Raw genomic sequence first — 22094 nt, forward strand, 5'->3', positions numbered from 1 at the left:
CTGTTCAGTTGTCGTTCGTTTGGGTAATGCATGTCTCCCTATTTTGAAGCTTTTGAAACTTGAAAATTCTAACTGTTCCATCACCTCCAAAATGGTCAAATCAAGCTAGTGGCATGGTCAACACGAATTTCAAAGCTTTTTGTGAGAGTTTGGACCATTTGTTTTAGCCTTTGAAATTTACCCTAAGTTTGACTTTAGTCAACATTCTTGGAAAACTCACTCATACTGAAATTCCATCAGCACAGCTGGTTCTAGAATGTCACTTTGGTCTATAACAATCCTTCGTGCGCTTTCTGAGGCTTCCAGTCTAATCCCAAGGCCTGTTATGAAACTTGGCTAAAAACGACACTTGTGTGTGAGATCAATTTTTTTAATCAAAATGACCACGTATGAAAATTTTGACTGTGCTATTGAGTCCGAAACGCCAAATTTGATGGGGTAGCATATCTCGTTTGTGCGCACCAAATTCTAAATGAATCTCGCCGTTAGAGACTTGGATAATCCCAAATTTGCAAGTTGAAGCAGTTGCTGGTGCAAGGGTGTTTTGCCCTTCCAATCACTGGACCCCAACTGTGTTCGCGGAGGATTAGTGGTTTGCCTTCCACGTGTGCGGGAGGTCTGTTGCATTCACTGCGGCCAAGGCATTTGCCTTCCTCTTTCACAAAGACCCTTCCGTGTTCGCGAATGTCTAGATTCCCCCACTCCACATTCATGGAGGTTTTTTGGGTCTGGTCTTTTTATTAAAAACCAGACACGAACTTAGCTCTCTTGTCCAACTTCTAAGAGTGATAACTCGATAGAGAGCTCTGATTTGAACCAAAGTCATGATTTGAGCGGTTCAAAGTCCGAGACATCCGTAAACTTCATGGCTACGTGGGTGATCAGTTGAAAGTGTCAGGGAGGCTTCGGTAGATGTAATTTCAGTCAAATAACTATTGCTATTGTTGAATTATTTAGCTTAAATTGAAAAATTCTTGCATGTCTCATTTTTGATTTTTTCGAGCCCCGACTTATGTTCCATTTTGAAACACAAGTTTGTGGAGGCAAATTGGACCTTTTCACAAAGCCAATTCTAAAATTCCTAAAACGGGCCCACATATTAATTTTGACTTCAAAATTAATTTGTCTCCAATTTTAGTGTTGAAACGATTGTATTAATGTTATGATTCTATTTTTGATAACGTGACAGCTTTGTTTGTAAATAATTATGAGATATTTCATCCAATTAGGATTAAATTTAACAAATATTTATATATTTTTCTTAAGAAATTCATTTTTCTTTTTCTAAATCCAACCGCTAAAGACCAAAAATCAATAAATCAACAATCAATAACAAATATTTTATTAATTTAATTATCAATTAGCATATTAAAAATTAATAAATTGAACCAATAATATATAAAATCAAAACGAACTGACTAACACACACCTAAATATATTACTTAATGAATTATTTAATGATATGATTTCAAACACTATTTTTCAGAAACCTTTACAAAACCCTCAATAACAATCTAGAGATTAGTAAGTACTCACTCTGAAGATCCAAGCCATTTCTATTAGTATTTAGAGGAAATTCAACAAAAAATAGACAATTTTTCTGTTTTTAGAATATATTAAATCAATAATTTTTTTAATAATATAATTTTCTAACACTTTTTTCCAAAACTTTTACAAAACACTCCATAACCTCCCATTAGGGTATTCATGGTTCGGTTTGAGTCGGTTATTAATTAAAACCATAACCAAACCAATTTAATCGATTATTAAATGTCTAAAACCATAACCAAATCAAGTAAAATAATAACCACGGGTTTGGTTATTGTCGGTTTAGTTCGGTTTGATTCGATTATTCGATTTATAACTAGCCGAGATAATTCAAATATTCTCTCTCTACATTCTTCAAATTCTTATGAAATTCTTTTTTCCTCCCGACCCACAAAGGTTCAAAACAGAAAATAAAACAACTTAAACATTCAAAAAAAAAAAAGAAAAAACAACTTAAAATCAATTTAAAATTTGAAAAACTCCTTACAAATCTTATCAATCAAAATTTGACAATCTTATGCTTGGGTTGAAGTTGTTCTTGAGCTTTCAGTGTTAATCTATGACTGTGAGTCTGTGACTTTGTGAAAAACCAACGTGAAAGGACAAAAATGTAAAAGGAAAACAGATACTAGTATTTTAAAATTTTAACTTTTACTTTATATTGCTGCATGCTGCTCAAGTGCTTAGTGGTTATTAAAAATTTAAGATTTAGAATTGGGCTTGAAAGTTGGGCTAATGGGCTTGGATTGTTGGACTTGGACCACTATTTAGTGTTTATTAGAATTTATAATTGGACTTAAGAGTTGGATTTGAATTGTTAGGCCTTAAAAATGAGTATATTAATATTAAATTAATAATTAAAACATATAAAATATCTTTAATTAATTACAAAAAACTAATATTATACATATAAATAATTATAATTTTTAAGTATATAATTATCAATTTGGTTCGATTATTCAAAACTTTAAGAAGACCATCCGTGGTTACATGAAACAATACATAGCATCACTATGATCCACACCATTTTGCATTCAACTCTACAAAAATTGGACAATTTATTCAATTTTTCATGTGTAAGTCCATATATTTTTTTGATAATATAATTATTGGGTATTTTTTTTTCTAAAACCTTTACAAGACTCCCTGTTTTATAACATTTGGAAAAGTAAATATACTTTAGACGATTTTCTCGCTAAATATAATTTTAGACAATAGATTTGAACATAATAAAATAAGAAATTGAAAGATTTCATTAAAATTGTTCATCTGAAAATTTCTCAAAAAACTAGTCATAGTTTAAGGGCCAATTAAGAACTCCAATCAACAAATGGACCAAGAATCCCAATTATCTCCAATTTTGTTTTCTAGGTATTCCAAACATTCAATTCTGCAGAGCATTGAACCAGAACAATTCAAATAGTCAAATTTGACCACTTGATCAAATAGTCAAATTTGATGATCAGATTCTCTTCTTAATAATCAAGCAATGACTTTGATATGGAACAATATAAGATATTCTCTATCACCTTTGAGCAACCTTCAATAACACCAACAAATATATACCTGTGTATCCAACAGACCCAGGTGTAACAACATTTTTTTTGAACATCAAGAACCTACACAGTATTCTTGTCAATATATTCAAAAGACAAAAAGATGTAGTGCTGTTATTTAACTCCAAACATGGTTGATACAAAAGAAGAAGCTGATGACAGCACTGAAAACTCTATATGAGTTTATCAGACCCTAAACCCAAATTTAAAGGAGTAAGGGTATAGTGAACTCAATTATTTCATCAACAATTCATACATGAAAATTCTCAATTGAAATGGTCAAATAAAAGCCTCAGAAGAATCCAAATATGATCATATGTAATGTAGTTTCACCAAGAGGTTCCCCCTGCAAAGCAGGGTCTTGGATCCACTACAACTCATATTACATGGATTATATCATCATAAGCAAATTTAGACAAACAAAAATCCAAAAAACTTCTTTAAAGTTACAAAATTCTTATGGAAAATATTTTTTGAATTTTTTAAAAATGTAGCTACTCCACAGTATACTCCAAACACAATTGACAAAAAGGGGTTATGAAAGGAGAAAAATACTATAGAGCAACACAAATACTATTGCTTCTAGGGAACGAGTTGATCAAAAATGGAATTTTTTTGACCACCAGATAAAGAAGCCTTCTAATTATAACTTAAACATGATTAAGCAAGTAAATACAAGGATAAGAGATATTAGTTAGTCTCAAGATTACTTATCCAATAATTTGTAATAGGGGTTCATCTTTTTTGAGTTTCCTAACAAGTGACTAAGAGCCCGACTAATCCAAATTCACAAGAGTTAAAACTAAAAAAGCCTCAGAAGCTAAAGGTAATATAACATCAATGGAGCTTAAAGCTCCTCATATGGTACGGACAATTACCATACATCACAGGCCTCTAATTAAGAAACATTTTAAACAACAAGAAAGATAAAGTCAATTAATTAAGAGTCAATATGTTATGTGAAACAAAAACTAATTGTAAAAAACATAAATTTCTAGGCTCAGAGATATGAACAGCTCTATCGATCACGGAATATCAGAAGCAGAACTGGCATTAAAGCTGAATTTATATCATCACTGCCAAATTTCAAACAAAATAAAATAGTTATTTAGCCCAAAAAAACACAACTTTACTAGGCAAAATGAAAAAATTAGGCTCATATTAAGAAATTCAACCATTTTTTATCATATACTTCATAGATTACTCTCAGAAGCGCGGATAAATCTTCTAATCATAGCCAAAATCTAAAAGAAACAAAATTTATCATCTGATATCGAAATTGGAGTCTATGCAACTTAATTTAAGTAATATAGCAGTGGACTTAGGAGTAAAACAATTGGAAAATACTGCATAAACCCCACGTTACACTGCAATTTCTATATGCCTCGTTGACTAGCTATATTTTTCATTGAATCAGAAGAAAAGCTTAAGGTGATATGAGGCAAACACCAAAATTAACAAAAAAAAAACGTAGTAAAAATGGGATTTTGATTTAGCCATTGATTTGACACAGATAAGCCATAGATAAAAAGGTACAAAAAGGCTATACTGCAACACTTAATGGCAAAACGTATAGCACGAGCTTTGGGGCTCCTAAACTTCATGTACAAATAAATAAATCAGATGAGCCCGGGAGGCTACGTGCAGAGATCTACATTTTGCTTAAATTGAAGAAAAAAAAAAGCGAAAAAACTGAAAAACTATTGAGACGCCATTGGAGATCAAGGGAGAAAAGCTAGGGTTTATGTAGAGGAGGCTAGATTAAGAAGTGATATTGATGAAGGTGAGTTGTTAGCTTTATATAGAGGAAGAAAGGGGGCGGTGAAACCCTAATTGTGATGTTATGTGGATCCGGGCTAATAGCATAAACGCCTTTGATAGATCTTGGACAAATTTTTGGCCAAAAACATTCTTAAACTATACTTCAAATTCAAACTACATTCTTAAAATATATTTTCTGACACAAAATATTCTCCACGTATTTGAAAGTTAATAATTTTCATCCTTTTATTAAATATTATTAAAAAATTAAGGGATTCTACAAAAATATGTGCAGTTCATGTGACTATCGACAAAAGTTTTTCTGCATAATTTCATTACCTGCTATAAAAAATTTTAGAAGAAAAGAATATTAAAAAATTTGGATACTAGTAATTGCTGAAACAAAATAGTTAGGAAGGTGTAAGGATACATGATCTGCTCTTCTTATCATTTTCCAATTGAAAGAAGCTGGAGCTTAATTATTTTCACCTTTTTCAAAACCAAATTATAGTTAGATCAATAATATTTTGGGGCAATCTGCTATTAAGATTATCAAAATTCTGATTATATTTTGCATTCAGTTTCATTCTCCATTATTAGAAGTGAAAATCTCCAACAAACACCGTTTCTAGTAGATTCAATTGAGAAAAAACATATTTCAACTAACAAGTTTTTTAATATTAAATAATAGAAAAATAAATGTAAAAAACTCTTAATTAAAAGATTTTGCGTAATGCTAAACTCAATTGCCGAAAAAGTTCACGATAATTTTTTTGGCGTATCTCACAATACTAAATATGAACGGGTGACTTATTTTTTGTAGGATCGGTTAGTTTCATGATAAATTTTAATAGAAGAATGAAAGTTGTCAACTTTTAAATATTGGAGGGTGTTTCTTGCTAGAAATGATATTTTAAGAATGTAGTTTGAATTTAAGGTTATTCTAAGGATGATTTTGGCCAAAAACTCATCTTGGACCAACAAATGGAGGGAAGAAGCTCACTCTTTCTTTCCACACGAGAGCCCGGTCGACGACGATAAACTAGCCCATGAAATTATATTCCATCTAATTTATTCAAATTTTGACTTATGTCAATCTGTCAAAGTTTGAATTGATATCTAGCCCAAATTAATTTAGAGATAGTTTCAAATATTTATATAATAAAGTAATATAGTCATATTTTTATTTACATAAAAAATAGCTAAAAATTATAGAAAGTATACATTGAATATACATTATGATACGCTCAAAAAACTGAATATAGTTTAACTATACATGAATTATACAATGACTATATATTATGATATATTCAAAAGATTGAATATAATCTAAATATATATAAAATATGTACTAACTATACATGAAGTATATATTGACTATTTAATTCCAATCAACTCAAAATTTTCTCTAAACAATCTCAAATTTTAGATATGAAATTCTCTAAATACTTTAAATCTTTTGATATATAATTTGCTTGAAATGATTATTATTTGTGATACATTAAATTTTAAAGAAAAAGTGGAAGCAACAAAGAAGGAGGAGGAGAAGGAGTAGGAGTATGAGTAGGAGGAGGGAGGGAAGACGGAGAAGAAGAGGAGAAATGTTATGTATGGCCATTGTTGAGAAATTAGGAACATTGAATAATGAAGTATCATTTTTTGAAATAAAAATATTTTTCTCGTATCAAATGATTTTATTAACAGCAATCAGAGTTCAAACATTTGTTTGCACAATTAAAAATGAAATAGGGTGTGGAATTTTTAAACGTATATAGCATAATTTTATAGAGGAAATGATATAGTATAAAATAGAAAAAATTACCAAATTACACACCTTATATTCCTATATTTTTAATTATTCCCTATCATTTGTAAAAATTTTAAAAATCCCTCTTCTGATATATAGAAATGATGTTGATACATCGCGATTTGATACATAAGTCATTTTCATGATACATCACTAGTTGATACAAATCAAACACAAAATATATTAGTAAAACATAAGTTTTACTGCTATTTTTGTTGTGTTCATGATATATTAGGTATTATAAGTTGATTCATAAGTTTTATTGATATTACAATATTTTGTTTGTATCAACTAGCGATGTATCATGAAAAGGACTTATGTATCAAATCGCGATGTATCAGCGTCATTCGTATGTATCAGAAATCTGGAAAAAAAAAGGAAATTCGGGTAATTATAAAAAAAATCAGGATAAATTGTAATTGAGCTTTTTCACTATGAGATTTAAGTAAAATACCCTATAAAATAGCCAATAGGCCCACTACTATAATGTGGTCGCTTGGTACGTGGATAAGGATAATAATCTCGAGATAAAATTTGTGATTGACTTTATCTCATCTTTGATTTGAGATATTAGCTAATTTCGGAATTGTTTTGTCCCATCATTTGTATTAAAATGGAGGGGTTACTATTGTAATAGCTCAAAAATTTCTAACCCAGATCAGATCAACAGAAGCTTAGAAAATTTTAAGTCTATAGAAATTTAGAATTTACCGACACCATCTACAGATCGTAAATGGAATCACGGATCGCAGATGGAATTCGTAGATAAGACTTAAAAACATAAAATTTGTGCTGAGATTTATGAGTCAAGTTTATGAATCGTAATTAGTTTTAGCAGTCGTAGACTTGAATCGTAGATTAACTTCAGAATTTTGGATTTTTGTCCGAACAAGACGAACAAGGACCACGGGTTGTAGATGATTTTACGTGTCATAGTTAGGACTCCTAAACTAAATCTCAGAAACTCAGGAATTCTTTGATTCTTATGTCACATTTTACGACTCGTAGATTGATCTACAGATCGTAGATGGATATCATAGAATCAATCTTCAGAAACTCGGTATATCTCTTTGATTTTTACGGACAGAGATCTACAGTCTATAGATAGAACCATGGACTGTAGATGGCCCTCATAGATGACCTCCGACAATTTTCAGTCAAGATCGTTTTGGTTTTTTCTCACTTTTTTAATTCATATACAATGTCATTTTAACCTATTCTAAGTGAGATTAAGGGAGATTATTATCGACCTAAACCCTCCCTCTCACGTATAACACTCAGAATCTAAGATAAAGTACTTTCGAGGTTCCTCTCAAGTAAGAACTAGGATTTCAAAGCTTCAAATCCCCATTCAAGAAATTCAAGCTAAGGTCCTTCATTTTAGGTATATGGAATTTCATCAATGGATATTCTCTCACTCATTGAGTCTCAAAGAAACCTTAGCTTTTCAAGTTCATGATTTCTACAAAATCCAGGGTTTTTATTGTTACTTAGTTCTTCTTCGTAGATAACCTTTAATTGTATGATTTTAATTATGATTTCATGCTTTGAAATGGTATTTTCATAAATCCTCAATATATAAGTATTTTTATGATTCAGAATTATGTTCTTTCAAATGCATGTTTCAAATTATCAGGTTTCATGATTTAAGATACTTTCAAATAAAGTGTCTTTCAATTATTATCAATTTTATCATAATTCATAAGCTACTCAGTTATTATCATCAGTTACTAGTATGAGTCATTATTATCAAATTATTACTATCTTAAGTTATTTGCATATATTCGTTAGAAGTTTTACTTAGCAATGAGTGGAGTTAGGGATGAAGGCTCACGGTCACTGAGACCTTTAGTAGCAATCTCTAGGTCCCAGAACTACATGCCACCGTATGATTTAAGAGGTCTCCCACCAGTTGAGGTCGGCTCTTTAGTCTTTATTGACATTAGCTTAGTGAATCCACATTAGTTCATATCGGCCTTTATACCTTGACAAAGTATATTGAGCCATTTTGATGGGGATTATACATAAAACTCCATGTATATATGTCGGTTTTAGTATCTCCCACAGTTCAACATTTCAGATTATTGCATAACCAAGCATCGGTTATTTAAGTATTGCATTTATCAGATCTCGTGTTATTTTACTTGGTCATTGCATCAGTCATGTTAGTTCAATTTAGCATGTTCAGTTATCATATTTATCATGCTTATCTTACATAATCAATACATTCAAAGTATTGACCACATACTTTTTGCCTATATTGTTTAATAATATAGGCTCAGACGCTCACACTCACGTTGCGGTTAGTACGAATTTCAATCGGCGTAGTAGAGTTTTTCACAGTATCAATTTAGCTTTAGCTTTTGTATATTCAAATATTTGTCTATTGATTTTAATAGACTATTGCAACCTTTGCATTAGTATTAAGTTATCTTCAGATGTTGCTTGTTCATGTTAAATCTTAGCATCATATCAAACCATGAGGTTAGCTTGGGGTCACTTCTGGCTAAAAATAGTGTCCTGACTAAAGGGTAGTCTCGGATTGTGACAAATATCTTATATAGAAAGTGGATAAAATAATTTCATGGAATATCCTAACTCATGAATATACTTGCTTATCTCATCCCACGTACCAAACGACCCCTGTTGTCTTTCCTCTCCCAAATTGTTGTTGCAAAAACTGGTCAAATTTGATCCTTTATTATTTGAAATTGAGTAATTTTACCTTATTTTAGTAATGAAGTTTAATATTTATCTAATTCATTAGGAAAAGTTCTGTTTTTGCTCTTGATCCATAACAAAGCTACTACCGAAGAATGATTTTCATTGTAGTCAAACGTTGAGAGTTTTGACCTTTATTCTCAAATAGTTTGGACACGTGGAGTACATCTGTTTCACGTTGAAGTTCCCGCTAACAACAAGTTTAATTACGAGATAATAACTAGCTAATGGCAAAGGTATCAATGGACCAAAAGTGTAACATAAGTCAAAACTGAGCAACTTCATTTAGTGTAGAGGCAACAAAGACAACTTTAGTGCATTCAGAACAAAATTTGAAAGAAAAATAAGCTCTAAGTTGTACAAAGTACAAGAAGCAATTTTGCCAAATGAGGGAACATGCCACTGTAGAAACTAACAACTAAGAATGCTCTATCAAACGATCATCCATGTCAAATGCCGATAACCAGCCCATTTTGCAGCAAGTCGGACACCAATGGCCAATGCAGCACATATCAGGGGAATCGGGACCTTCCTAACTGCACTGGTAGTTTCACCTTCACTTTTGTTCAAAGGTGTCTTAGAATGTTGCAGAACGGCCAAAGCAGCATATGAAACCATTACTACCAGTCTAACCCAAGGCTCTCCCACAGCAGCCAATGCAGCAGCAGCAGGCATTGCGGAAGACACATAATCTCTTTTTTTGATAAATCGAGCAAAGACAAACAAGCCCAAGAGTATAAACCAAAAGAACAGCTCAGAAATATAGCCTCTGACAGCAGCAAATCCCATTATTCCAGCTGCTGTAAGAAGGTATGGTTGGCTGTTCACAGAATCTGGAACTGCTGCGTCACCAATAGCAAGAACACAAGATGCCAAAACGATGATTGTTGTCAGCTCTTGTACTGGTGCATATGCAACTACACCGGAGTAGAAAGCTCGAATGGAGTAAATTGTTGATTCAATAAATCTAATTACAGCTGTGATCTGATCGCCTATGAAGTAGTATACAACGGCCAATGCAAGTTTCGAGATGTAACCGAGAAATCGGAAGACAGCACCCACAGCCTTTTTCCAATTACCCAGTTCCCACAAGACGGTCCTCCAGGCATATAAAAGAAAGGCCAATGCTGCACATTGACAACAATTACCGAGTTAGTGAAGTACTCTATGTTTATTGCTTGAACACTTATTCATAAATAAGTGAGCTACACATGAAAAGTACAGAACACGAATGTGATCTACTACCTAAATGAGAATCGTAAGGAAATCAAATGATCAACAAGTACATGATACTCTTAACAACAGATACATGTTCCCAGCAAGTTTCCCACCAAAGCTTCATGGTATCTTGGGCTTTCTTTCTACTTGTATTAAAAAAATATTATTGTGAGAAATATAAGAGAAAAATATTATTGAATTGTGTATCTACATTATTACACAAAGACCCTATTTATAGACACTACAATACAATCCTATACAACAACAACAAAACATACCCAGTGAAATCCCACAAGTGGGATCTGGGGAGGGTAGGATTACGCAGACCTTGCCACTACCTCATGGAGATAGAGAGGTTGTTTCCGAAAGACCCTCGGCTCAAAAGTCACAGCCCCAAATAAGAGAGAAAAACAATATATATAGCATAATGGCAAAAAAAAAAAAGCAATGCAAATTTTACAAGACAAGAACAATAACGATAGCAAAGTAATGTGATAATTAAAGGCAATAACAACACAACTATAATGGCACACCTAGACCTACGACCAATTCTAAACCGACACAAAACAAGATACCATTCTATCCATACTAGCCTTCTACCTAATCCGCGATCAAGTAGAATACTATGTACTATTCTTTTTCCTAGTCCTATTCTAAGTAGGATTATATATTCCTATTCCTATTTAACACTCCCCCTCAAGCTGGTGCATATAAGTCCTATATACCTAACTTGTTACAGATATAATTAACACGAGGACCGATGAGGGGCTTGGTGAAGATATTTACAAGTTGATCACTCGACTTCACAAAATTGACAGTCAATCTCAATGTGCTTAGTCTTTCTATGAAATACTGAATTTGATGCAGAATGTGATAAAACACATAATGATCAGCTTCAATATGAGTCATGCCAAACTCCTGAATTACTGTGTTGTACTTTCCAAACCAAGCTCGAAAAGATAGTTTCAGTCCATAGAGTGACCTTCATAATCGACATACAAGGCTACTAAACTCCCCTTGAGCAACAAAACTAGGTGGTTGCTCTATGTAGACTTCTTCACAGTGCAGGTCGCCGAAAAGTGCTCAAAATTTGGTATAAAATATGTGAACATCTTGGAATCAATAGATGAATCGACATTAAACAAGAAAGTCCCCCAAAAACTAGTCAGAACATGATCATGCGTTGAAGTATTAGATTTGATGGCTGAAAGTGGCCACAATCTGAGAAATAATATTATATAGGGTAGGGTCGAATGATGGCATGACCCTACTGAGAAAGAATTATATGGGTAAGGTTGGAATAATGGCACGAACCTACTGAAAAATAAAAATTATATGGGTAGAGACGAATTGACGGCAAGACCTTACTGAAGAAGAGAAATTATATGGATAAGGTTGAAATGATGGCACCATGCTACGCAAATCAGATTTGAGGAGTCACCGGAAAGATGCATAGAACTACATAAAAATCAAATATGAGGAATCACCAAAAACACATACTGTGCTATGCAACTCAAATATGAGAAAGTATTTCGGAAAAATCCACAGTACTACACAAATTAAATATGAGAAGTAGTTTGAAGAGATGCACGGTGCTACGCAAATCAAATATAAGAAAGTAGTTACCAGAAAGATGCACGATTCTATGGAAATTGCATATGAGAAACATAGAAAGTAGTTACTGAAAAGATGGCACGGTGCTATGCAAATCGAATATGAGAAAGTGGTCACCGAAAAAATGGCACGATGCTACACAAATTAGATATGAGAAACGGTGACTCAACTTTTGCTAACATAATCATTGGACAACAGACCGCATATATGGATAATAACCGCCCGCCGGCAGCAAAAGCTCTTTAATTCTCTACCAAGATCGTAGAGGCTCTGATACCATGTGAAAAATATAGGAGAAACATATTATTGAATTGTGTATCTACATTAGTACATAGAGACCCTATTTATAAAAGCTACAATATAATTCTTTACCACATAGGATACTATATACTATTCCTATTTCTAGTCCTATTCTAAGTAGGATTGTATATTCCTATTCCTATTCCTATTCTAACAATTATCAAGCAACTTATATACCAATCACGTAGTCCAAACAAAGATATAACAGTAAAACCACATTAGATTTTGAAGAATCCTTCAACATTTTGTGGCATTCATCGGACTAAGAGAACAGAGACATAAGCTAATACTTTTAAGCTTATGTATCGATCATGTAGTCCAAACAAAGACATAACAGTAAACCCACATCAAGTTTGAAGAATTCTTCAAAATATTGTGGCATTCATTGGATTAGGAGAACAGTGACCTCCTTACTGAAGGCTCAAAAATGTAGTTGCACTACCACTAATATCACCCACCAACTCAGCAGCAGCTAAACTCAACTACATAACTCTCTGCCAGGACTGCGCATTCAGCTAAAACAGTGCCCACAAATAGAAAATTGACAAATTAGCTTATATATAAAAAAAATGTGTGTTTTAAACATAACAATGAGAAAGGGGGGGATTGTGATTCTATGGAGCTATACCACTCAATAATAGGTACTCAGTGAGATGATATTATAGGTGTATTATTCACCTGTCCCATGGCTCAAGATTTAAACTGGTTCTCAAACTTAAGAATACATTTGTACTGCAGAATCTATCTATGTGTGCTGATTGCATGAATAAATACATTTTCCGTGCATTCAGTGCTGTTGAAGAGAGTAGACTGTCTATTACAAGAGGAGAACCTTAGAAGACTAGAACAGAAAAAACTAGTGCAAAAAGTAAAGGTAACTGAGGCACCTGGAACAGAGTGTAAATAGTGAAAAAAGATCCTCAAGGAAACAATTCTGTCAAAGAAGACATGAATGACATTGTATCATGCGCATGACTTAATTAGGGTCGACTGTTGAGGCGTATCATGTGCATGACTTAATTAGGGTCGATTGCCGAGACCACTTTTAACTAGTGGATGGTTTTCTGGAATTATATATAGTTTATTTCCTCCTTCTGGTGTTTTTCTTCTAAAATCTGCTTTACTAAATAGAAAGAGAAGAGAAGCTAATAGACAATCCACGATTTAGGCTATTAAGACTTGCGCCTGGAAATGTCTATAATTTCCATTTTAGATGAGAGTTAACCAGAACCAAACAGGAGGATAGGTAGTTCTATTTACCATTATTAAGTTATTATCATAAGCCATGGAACTGTTCGTAGGAAATAACCGTATTCATTTTATAAAGATCACTTCTGTTTTTCCCACTTCATTCAAATAAGAGAAGCACTTGTTCAGACTTCGTCCATTGCACAGAATGATCTCTATCCTCGTCTCAATTTATTTTAATTGTTCCCATAATGGATTCTCATAACATTACACTAGCAAACAGCAGCACTTGAAACATCAAACTAAGTAAAACAGAAAAACCTAGAGTACAATCCGACTACAAAAAGATTAGATTCACAGACATATCAATCAATCAACTAAGCCTGCTTGGGGGCAACTATATGAATCATTCATATCCACTTTGCTGGCGGAGGTAGCAGATATCCATGGAATTAGTCGAGTTGCCAGCAAGCTAGCTCAAACACCACTGTTATCAAAAGAAAGTAAAACAGAAAAACAAAAGCTGAAGAATAGGGATGTGGTTGCTTGGAGGAGTTTGATCTCAGCTTACTCGTTTCACGGGCAGCCAAGAACAACACTTGAAGTTTTTGAGCAAATGGAGAAGGCTAATTTCAGGCCCGATTGAATCACTTTTCCTGGGGTTTTGAAAGCTTGTAGTCATGCTGGACTAACTGATGAAGCACAGAAGTACTTTTCTCGTATGAGAGATCGATATGGTGTTGAAGCAAGCAGCAATCATGATGCTTGTTTGATAGATGTATTGAGTAGGACGGGAAGATTGCATCAGGTGTATGACGTTATTAGGAAAATGCCAGTGAAGGTGACTGCGAAAGCTTGGGAGCTCTTGTTGGACTTATGGAGAAGTCGAGCTCGCAGAAATTGCTAGAAGAGCTTTGTTTGAAGTAGAGCCTGAGAATCCTGCTTATTTTGTGATACTGGCAAGAATTATGCTAGTAATGGGCGATTTGAGGAAGCGGAAGGACTTAGAAGAGAGATCAAGAGGGACATGAAAACAGCCCCCGGTAGCAGCTAGGTAGTACATCAAGATTGACTTTATCTAGGTTTTTTTTGGTTGGTTCAGGTGACAATTCACTGAAATTTCATCTTTGTGAGATGTCCGTATTGTACTGAAGGTGTCTTTAGAATATGAAGAAACAGAAAGTGAGAGTTGCAGCTTAGAAACACGTCAAAGGAGCTGGTAATGCAGGGTTATGATAGAGAAGATTTCGACTCCAATAACAATAACGCTGCAAACATTCAATAGTTTTCTTGTTATACATGAAAAAGATTCCGTCTTTTCATGAATAGCAAAGGATGTATTCGTTTCCATTTTTTCCGAAAGAAATGTTCATTGAAACAAAGACGTCTATCGTAAAGTTCCATGTAAGTTGAACTCAATCAACTAGAGCTGTATTTGCTTTGGATAGTGTTTTTTCCCTGACGATAAAACTTACACTGAGTTGTTTCTGTTGCATGCTTCAGCTTTAATATACGGATATCGGACTAGAGGAGAGATCTTGCATATAATTGAAAAGAAAAAAGAACCGAACTCCAGTTCCAACAGACTAATCAACATAGAGGATTCATCCAATTTCAACTAGTTAGGATTGATCACTGAGAAGCAGAAAGAGTTACTCTTCTGTTGCAAGACTTTGATAGTGAACGCTACATTATTATCAGCTGCAAATATGGAGAACTGAATCACCGAAGTTAGATGGTTTTGCTGTATTTCGACCCATCATGCTTGTCTAAATCAAAATTACAGATAAGAGGGATGATTTTATGTGGCCGGCACTGCATGGGCGGAAAAGAGGAGGACAATACTGGCAATCTATTTATAAATTGTTCAGTTTCAAGACAATTATGGGACCTATTTTTTTCAAAATATATTAGGAAATCAATGGGTGACGCCGTACATAATTAAGGACCTGATTAGTTGGTGGTGAGGTAGCAAGGGAGCAAAATGTATCAAGAAGATATGGAGAACTATCCTAGCTCACATTGTTTGAAAAATCTGGAATGAGAGAAATAGAAGATGTTTTCAAGAGAAGGTCGCATCAGTGCATATTTTGAAGTGTAGATCCTTTAACTTTTTGCAGCACTGATTTTGTAGAAGGCTCTATCTCTCTTGCTGTTGTACAGGATCCATTACTTTTTGAAATGTCCAGCACTAGCTTAGTGTTACAAAGTGAAAAATATGTACTCTTTGAAATGTTAACTAGTTAGGTTGAGCATTATGCATTTCCCTCATCACACACCAATTAGACATCAGGGAGAAGTATGGAAATTCTGCCTATCAAATCACACTAGATGCAATGAGATGGTAAGAATGTGTGTATAGTTTAGCCAAATAGTCAGGCCACTGCACTTGATAAGACAGAGCACCTTATTCCCTGCCAACTTTAGGTGAAAGGAGATGCCGGATTTGGTAACCTTAAAAGAGTTGACCATATTTAGCTCAAAAAACAAAAAGAATGAAAATGAGAAGATACTAACATCACAGTAACTACAACACATTAATATGATAATCGACTGATAAAGACAAGGTCCATCGCTTGATTAGGATAAGGAATCACAATAATTAAACTGGAAATATATCAAAAAGCAAGAAGAGTACACTAACAACTAATAACGCAAAAAGTTCAACATTCAGTACATTATAATTATCAAATAGCACTAAACTAGGTCCACCAAATTTGATAAAACATCTTTCACTTCCACCTTGAAACAGCCATGAACTTTGGTAAAATACCTTTCCTTCTGATCACATTCTTCGTTATTGTATCGATAAATTCTGTAATCCAGCTACTCGACAAGTCTATAAACTTCCCACTCCTTCCAACAATTCATCCGAAGCAACACTGTCCCTTTAAGCAAAATAAGTGATTCCACGTAATTCTGAACATTAAACGAGCAAGAGCTCCCTTGAATACCATGAACCCTATTTCGTCCACTATTTGGATCATAAGAAACCAGATCATTACGCCTAGTTGAAAACAAAACTTCACCATTGTTCCTAAATCCAACTACTTTCTCCATATCTGCAACTAAATTTATACGATACAATATACTGCAAGATTCCAAAACTCTGTACTACTTCATCACCCATACTTCACATGAAGCACCACCTATCTCCCTCTCATACTTAACAACAGGAAGTGATTCCTCAAACAACATAATCGATAAATCCATTGCAATTACACCAACTAAAGCATCCGGCAACATAATCTCCCCAAACACCTCATCAGCTATACTAAAAGACATAACTAAACTCCGAATTCCACCACCATTCGCAACCACAATGTACAGCTCCATTTACAAAGACCTGAGACCACATAAACTCCACCATACAATGCTTAATCTCAACACCCATCACTCTCCTCCAAACCCCACTATTAATCGAATAAATTTCAATCTCAGGAGGACATTTCTTATCCACAACAACATCATTCGTACGATACACAAGTCTAACCAACTTATAGTTATCATTCTCAATCAAATCAACACCAAATCCAAGAACACACATATGAGGCAACTGAGGCTTAATCAAAGGCAAAGGTAAAGTAATAAACTTCTGAATAGAAGGGTTCCACAGAACAAGACTCTGCAACTCACCAAACAAATCACCAGACAAACACAAGATGCCATTGCAGCTGCCAACAATTCTGAAAAATCCAAGTTGGCAATTGAACTGTAAATTCAGCTCTGATGTGAAATCCAAGGAACAGGGTCGATTCTTACAGTCTTGAAACAATGAATAGTGCTCTTTATTGTGAGTACTGACGTAATGCCTGATGAGAAGGGTGTTGGTATATGGGGTTTGGGAGAGGAAAGTGGAGATAAAAGAAATGGTGATGAGGGAATGCCATGATTTGGAGACAATTGTGAATCAAATTAAGGATTTAGCAAGAAGTTTCAGTAGGATTTCCCTCAAAAGTTCAGGAGGAAAGTAGGAAGAGTAAGAATCAGTCCTTGATCAATTTTGAGAGGATGAGAGAGACAAGAAGAACCCTAGTTGTAGAAGAATTTTTTGACAACCTGTGCTTTTAAAAATAAGGATGGCAATGAGGCAGGGCAGGTTATAGCTTTTGTGGGGCGGGGCGGGGTGGGGTGAGGCGGGCAGGTTTAAATATTTTTTTGATAAAAATCATGCGGTGCAGGGCGGGTTGCCGGTTTGGAATAAACCCAATGCTAAAATCGCTAAGCTATTTCTTTCACTTATCTTCTGTTTAGGACCTTTAGGCAAAAAAATCCAGTAATCATATACTTACCGGATTAACCTTTTATTTGCATTTTATTAGCTTAATCCTTCTTATTCTTAAAGAATCAGTAATTATTTTTCTTTTGTCATTGCGTTATGTTAAGTGAGAATCCAATGTTTAGCTATTATTGGGGATCACTTTAAGTGGATTTTCAAACATGCATGAATTTATAGAATGATTATGTGATAGGTTAAGGTTAGTTGAGGATTAATATATATTTATGATTTATGAACTATAGCTTTCTATCATTACTTTATTACAAGTTCAATTTTCAATTAAGGCGACTGATTGAAAATCCTAGTGTTTTCTAACTTTAATTCTTTGTTATTAATTGTTATTTTATAATCAGTTCTCTTCTAAATCTTCTATTATATCATCACTCTTTTTGTATATATTCAAATAGATTTTCTAAACAATCAAACACTTGTCTTTTGATGCAATGTTTTACAGCTATTGCGTCAGTGATTTTTTCTTTGATATAATAAGCTATCAAAGTCATTCAAAAAAGGCTTTTTCTTTAAAAAAGAAAACAATAATATATTATGTGGGGCGAGTTTGGGCGCGGCGGGGCAGGTTGAAAAGAGAATATTATGCTACATTCTTTCTTTTTTAAAGAATGTCAATCACATTCACCTATCAAGAAACTAACTGTCATGAATGTCAATCACATTCACCTATCAAGAAATAAGGTTAATTGAAAATAGAGATACACACAACAGTGTTAAAGAAAAGTTTTAGAGAACTGCACAATTCATTTTTCCTACTTTGCCTACTTAGAAGTTTCTTTTTGACCATTGTCTGTCAATTTTAAAAGACCAAACTTCAGTTTGACCTTCAAGCTCCCTTATATCAGCTTTTCTCATTGTCTTTATCTGCCGAATTTAACCATGTGATTTGTATGCTTTAAATAATTCACATATCTATTACGTAATTGCAGTATGTTGAACAATATCTCTATAGCAGCATTGTGTAGCATGTGTTATGTGTACTATAGAAGATGAATCTTTTGAAGACATTCCTTATGCTTTCTCATCAAAGTGTCATACTTACGGTTATGCTTGGATTAACTTATCCTAATGTGCATAGATTTCTTGTTTAGACAATAATTCCATCTTAGATGAGAGTTAACTACAACCATACAATAGGATAGACAGTTCTATTTTACCATTATTAAGCTACATTATCATAAGCCATTGAGCTGCTACTAGGAAATAATAAACAACTACATCTCAGTCCCAAACAAGGTGGGTTGCATTTATATTACAAAGATCACATTATTTGCTTAGTTCAAATAAGAGCAGCACTTGTTCAGACTTTGTCCATTTCACAGAATGATCTCTATCCTCATCTCAATTTTTTTATCTGTTCCCTTTCTGAATTCTCATATCATTCAATTAGGAAACAACAGCATTTGAAACATCGAACTGAGCAAAAAAGAAAAAACAAAAGCTGACTTCTTTTCTTTTGGTAAGGGAATCCAATTTTTTTAATACCGTGGTATCCGTGCCAGCTTGCACACCTCGATAATTCCACGGGGTATTTGCTACCTCCCACCACCAGCACACGTACTTGATAACACTATCCACCAAGGGTTGGACAGATGAGAAGAATTCAACCTAGTTTGGGATTTGAACTTGAGACCTAAGGGCAATCTAATTCTGATACAACAATACCAAAGCTAGAGTACAATCAGACTACCGAAAGATTAGTTTCACAGGCATATCAATCAATCAACTTGCCTACTCAGGATCAACTACATGAATCATTTATATCCATTCTTCTTTATTTGGGGAAAATGTTGTCCCAAAAAGGAATGCACAATAGAGCTTGTGACGTACCTATAAACCAATCTAACAGGCATATCAATCAATCAACTATGCTTACTTGGGGTCGACTATATGATTCATCTATATCCATTGTTCTGCTTTATTTGGGGAAAATTTTGTCCAAAAAAAGAACACACAATAGAGCTTTTGACCTATAAATCAAGCCCATCGAACAAGCATATCAACTACGCTTACTTGGGGTCGACTTTACGAAGCATTTATATCCATTCTGCTTTATTTGAGGCAAAAAAGTTTCCAACAAAAAGAATACTCCGTCTGTTTTAATTAATTAGTCTTAGTTTTCTTTTTGCCTATTTCTAAAAGAATGTTTCTTTCCTTTTTGGACAACTTTTTACTTGTGACTTTCCACATGACATGTTTAAGATCACAACATTAAATGATATTTTGGTACATTTTATATATCCTAATTTCTGAGATACCACATCAGCCTTATCACCTCTAATCCTAGGTTATCAGTGGATGCTAGGCATAGTAACAAAGCATATATACAATAGAGCTTTTTTGACATACCTATCCAAAACGAGACAAACAAATTATAACAAAGCATATACACAATAGAGCTTTTTTGACATACCTATGAACCAAGGCCATCTAACAGGCTTATCAGGAGCTTCTTTCGTCAAGTACCTGAATCTATCAGGCATTGTGCTCTCTCCACGGACCTCATTTTCAGCTTTGTCAACACTGTTCCCGTTATCTACTTCACTACTCTCAGCTTTTGCAATAAAGCCATTTTTCCTACTTAATGGAAACGCAAAATTACCGCCGAAAAGCCCGGAATATTTGTGTGTCAATTCGAGTTTGAGAGTCTTAATTCTGGCTACAGATAAGGGAAAATCAAGAATCTGATTACGAGGGCAAGCGTTTAAAGGAAAATTTGAGGATTTTATATGGTCCTTGAGAAATGGGGTTGAAGATGAGAAAGCAGAGAGGATAATCGACATTGTTTTGGTGTTTTAGAGTGCCGCCATTACCAGAAAATTGCTCACTAGGAAGAGTGGGGGTTTTGGGGGTTCTGCAAAATTCATCCAGTAATGCTAATTGGCAACAAATATAGTGTATTTTTATTTACATAAAAAATAGTTAAAAATTATTTTAAAAATATATACATTGATTATATAATATAACTTATTTATATATGTGCTATACATTGATTAAATATTATGAGACACACAAAAAAGTTGAATATAATTAAACTATATATAAAGTATATACTGAGTATTTAATTCTGACCAACTCAAAATCACCTCTAAACAGTCCCAAATTTTAGATATAAAATTCTCTCGATATTTTAAATTTTTGATATATAATTTAATCAAAATGATTAACATTTATGGTACATCAATTTTTTAATAAGGAGGACGAGGAAGAGGAGGAGAACGAAGAACAAGGGCGATGCAGAAGACAACAACAAAAGCAAGGACTACGACGGTGGTCTACGAAGAAACTGGCCATTTTTTTGTAATTAAGTTGATCAAAGGGTCTTTTTTTTTAATTATTTATTTTTTATTTATTTATTGTGTTCGATATATATCAAGGTCTTTTTTAGGCTTGGTGCTCAAGCCATCCAAAAGAGAAGTAGTTGCAAGTATTTTGGGTCTATCATGAAAGGCAGCGGGGAGATTGACGATGATGTCACACATCGTATTGGGGTAGGGTGGATGAAATGGAGGCTCGCTTCCGGAGTGTTGTGTGACAAGAATGTGCCACCAAAACTTAAGGGCAAGTTCTATAAAGTGGTGGTTAGACCGGCTATGCTGTATGGGGCGGAGTGTTGGTCAGTTAAGACTTCTCACATTCAAAAGATGAAAGTTGCTGAGATGAGAATGCTGAGATGGATGTGTGGGCACACCAGGAGCGACAGGATTAGAAATGAGGCTATTCGGGACAAGGTAGGAGTGGCCTCGGTGGAAGACAAGATGCGGGAAATGCGACTGAGATGGTATGGACATGTGAAGAGGAGAGACACAGATGCCCCAGTGCGGAGGTGTGAGAGGCTGGCCATGGATGGTTACAGAAGAGGTAGGGGTAGGCCGAAAAAGTATTGGGGAGAGGTGATTAGACAGGACATGGCACAGTTACAGCTTACGGAGGACATGACCTTAGATAGGAGGGTGTGGAGGACCCACATTAGGGTAGAATGCTAGTTCATAGTCTTGTTTTTCTTCTCTATTCATAGGCGTAGTAGTGCATTACGATCTCTTGCGCTGTGAATTCTGATTTCTGTTATTTCTGTTATTATTTATTACTT

At 34.2% G+C, this 22094-nt stretch overlaps 1 protein-coding gene and 6 non-coding genes across 7 annotated transcripts; all 7 read right to left on the minus strand.

Moving 5' to 3' along the window:
• Positions 1-3205: 3205 nt before the first annotated feature.
• On the minus strand, positions 3206-3315 carry LOC129878002 (small nucleolar RNA snoR97). Its single transcript, XR_008763705.1, has one exon. It is a non-coding gene; the product is annotated as a small nucleolar RNA snoR97 (small nucleolar RNA).
• A 78-nt stretch (positions 3316-3393) lies between these two features.
• Positions 3394-3511, minus strand: LOC129877990 (small nucleolar RNA Z278). The gene has a single exon (XR_008763695.1). It is a non-coding gene; the product is annotated as a small nucleolar RNA Z278 (small nucleolar RNA).
• Positions 3512-3912: 401 nt separating this feature from the next.
• LOC129878009 (small nucleolar RNA snoR117) lies at positions 3913-3997 on the minus strand. Its single transcript, XR_008763711.1, has one exon. It is a non-coding gene; the product is annotated as a small nucleolar RNA snoR117 (small nucleolar RNA).
• Positions 3998-4097: 100 nt separating this feature from the next.
• Positions 4098-4189, minus strand: LOC129877989 (small nucleolar RNA Z223). Its single transcript, XR_008763694.1, has one exon. It is a non-coding gene; the product is annotated as a small nucleolar RNA Z223 (small nucleolar RNA).
• Positions 4190-4256: 67 nt separating this feature from the next.
• On the minus strand, positions 4257-4344 carry LOC129878007 (small nucleolar RNA U36a). Its single transcript, XR_008763709.1, has one exon. It is a non-coding gene; the product is annotated as a small nucleolar RNA U36a (small nucleolar RNA).
• A 248-nt stretch (positions 4345-4592) lies between these two features.
• Positions 4593-4751, minus strand: LOC129878010 (small nucleolar RNA snoR134). Its single transcript, XR_008763712.1, has one exon. It is a non-coding gene; the product is annotated as a small nucleolar RNA snoR134 (small nucleolar RNA).
• Positions 4752-9646: 4895 nt separating this feature from the next.
• LOC129876851 (uncharacterized) lies at positions 9647-20885 on the minus strand. The gene is made up of 2 exons (XM_055952332.1): positions 20418-20885; positions 9647-10520 (listed from the first exon to the last, which is right to left on the minus strand). Exons 1-2 carry the CDS (start codon positions 20785-20787, stop codon positions 9826-9828), a joined length of 1065 nt encoding a protein of 354 aa, XP_055808307.1. The 5' UTR covers positions 20788-20885; the 3' UTR covers positions 9647-9825.
• Positions 20886-22094: the final 1209 nt, after the last annotated feature.

This window comes from Solanum dulcamara, chromosome 12 (genome assembly GCF_947179165.1).
Source record: "Solanum dulcamara chromosome 12, daSolDulc1.2, whole genome shotgun sequence".
Classification (NCBI taxonomy): Eukaryota; Viridiplantae; Streptophyta; class Magnoliopsida; order Solanales; family Solanaceae; genus Solanum; species Solanum dulcamara.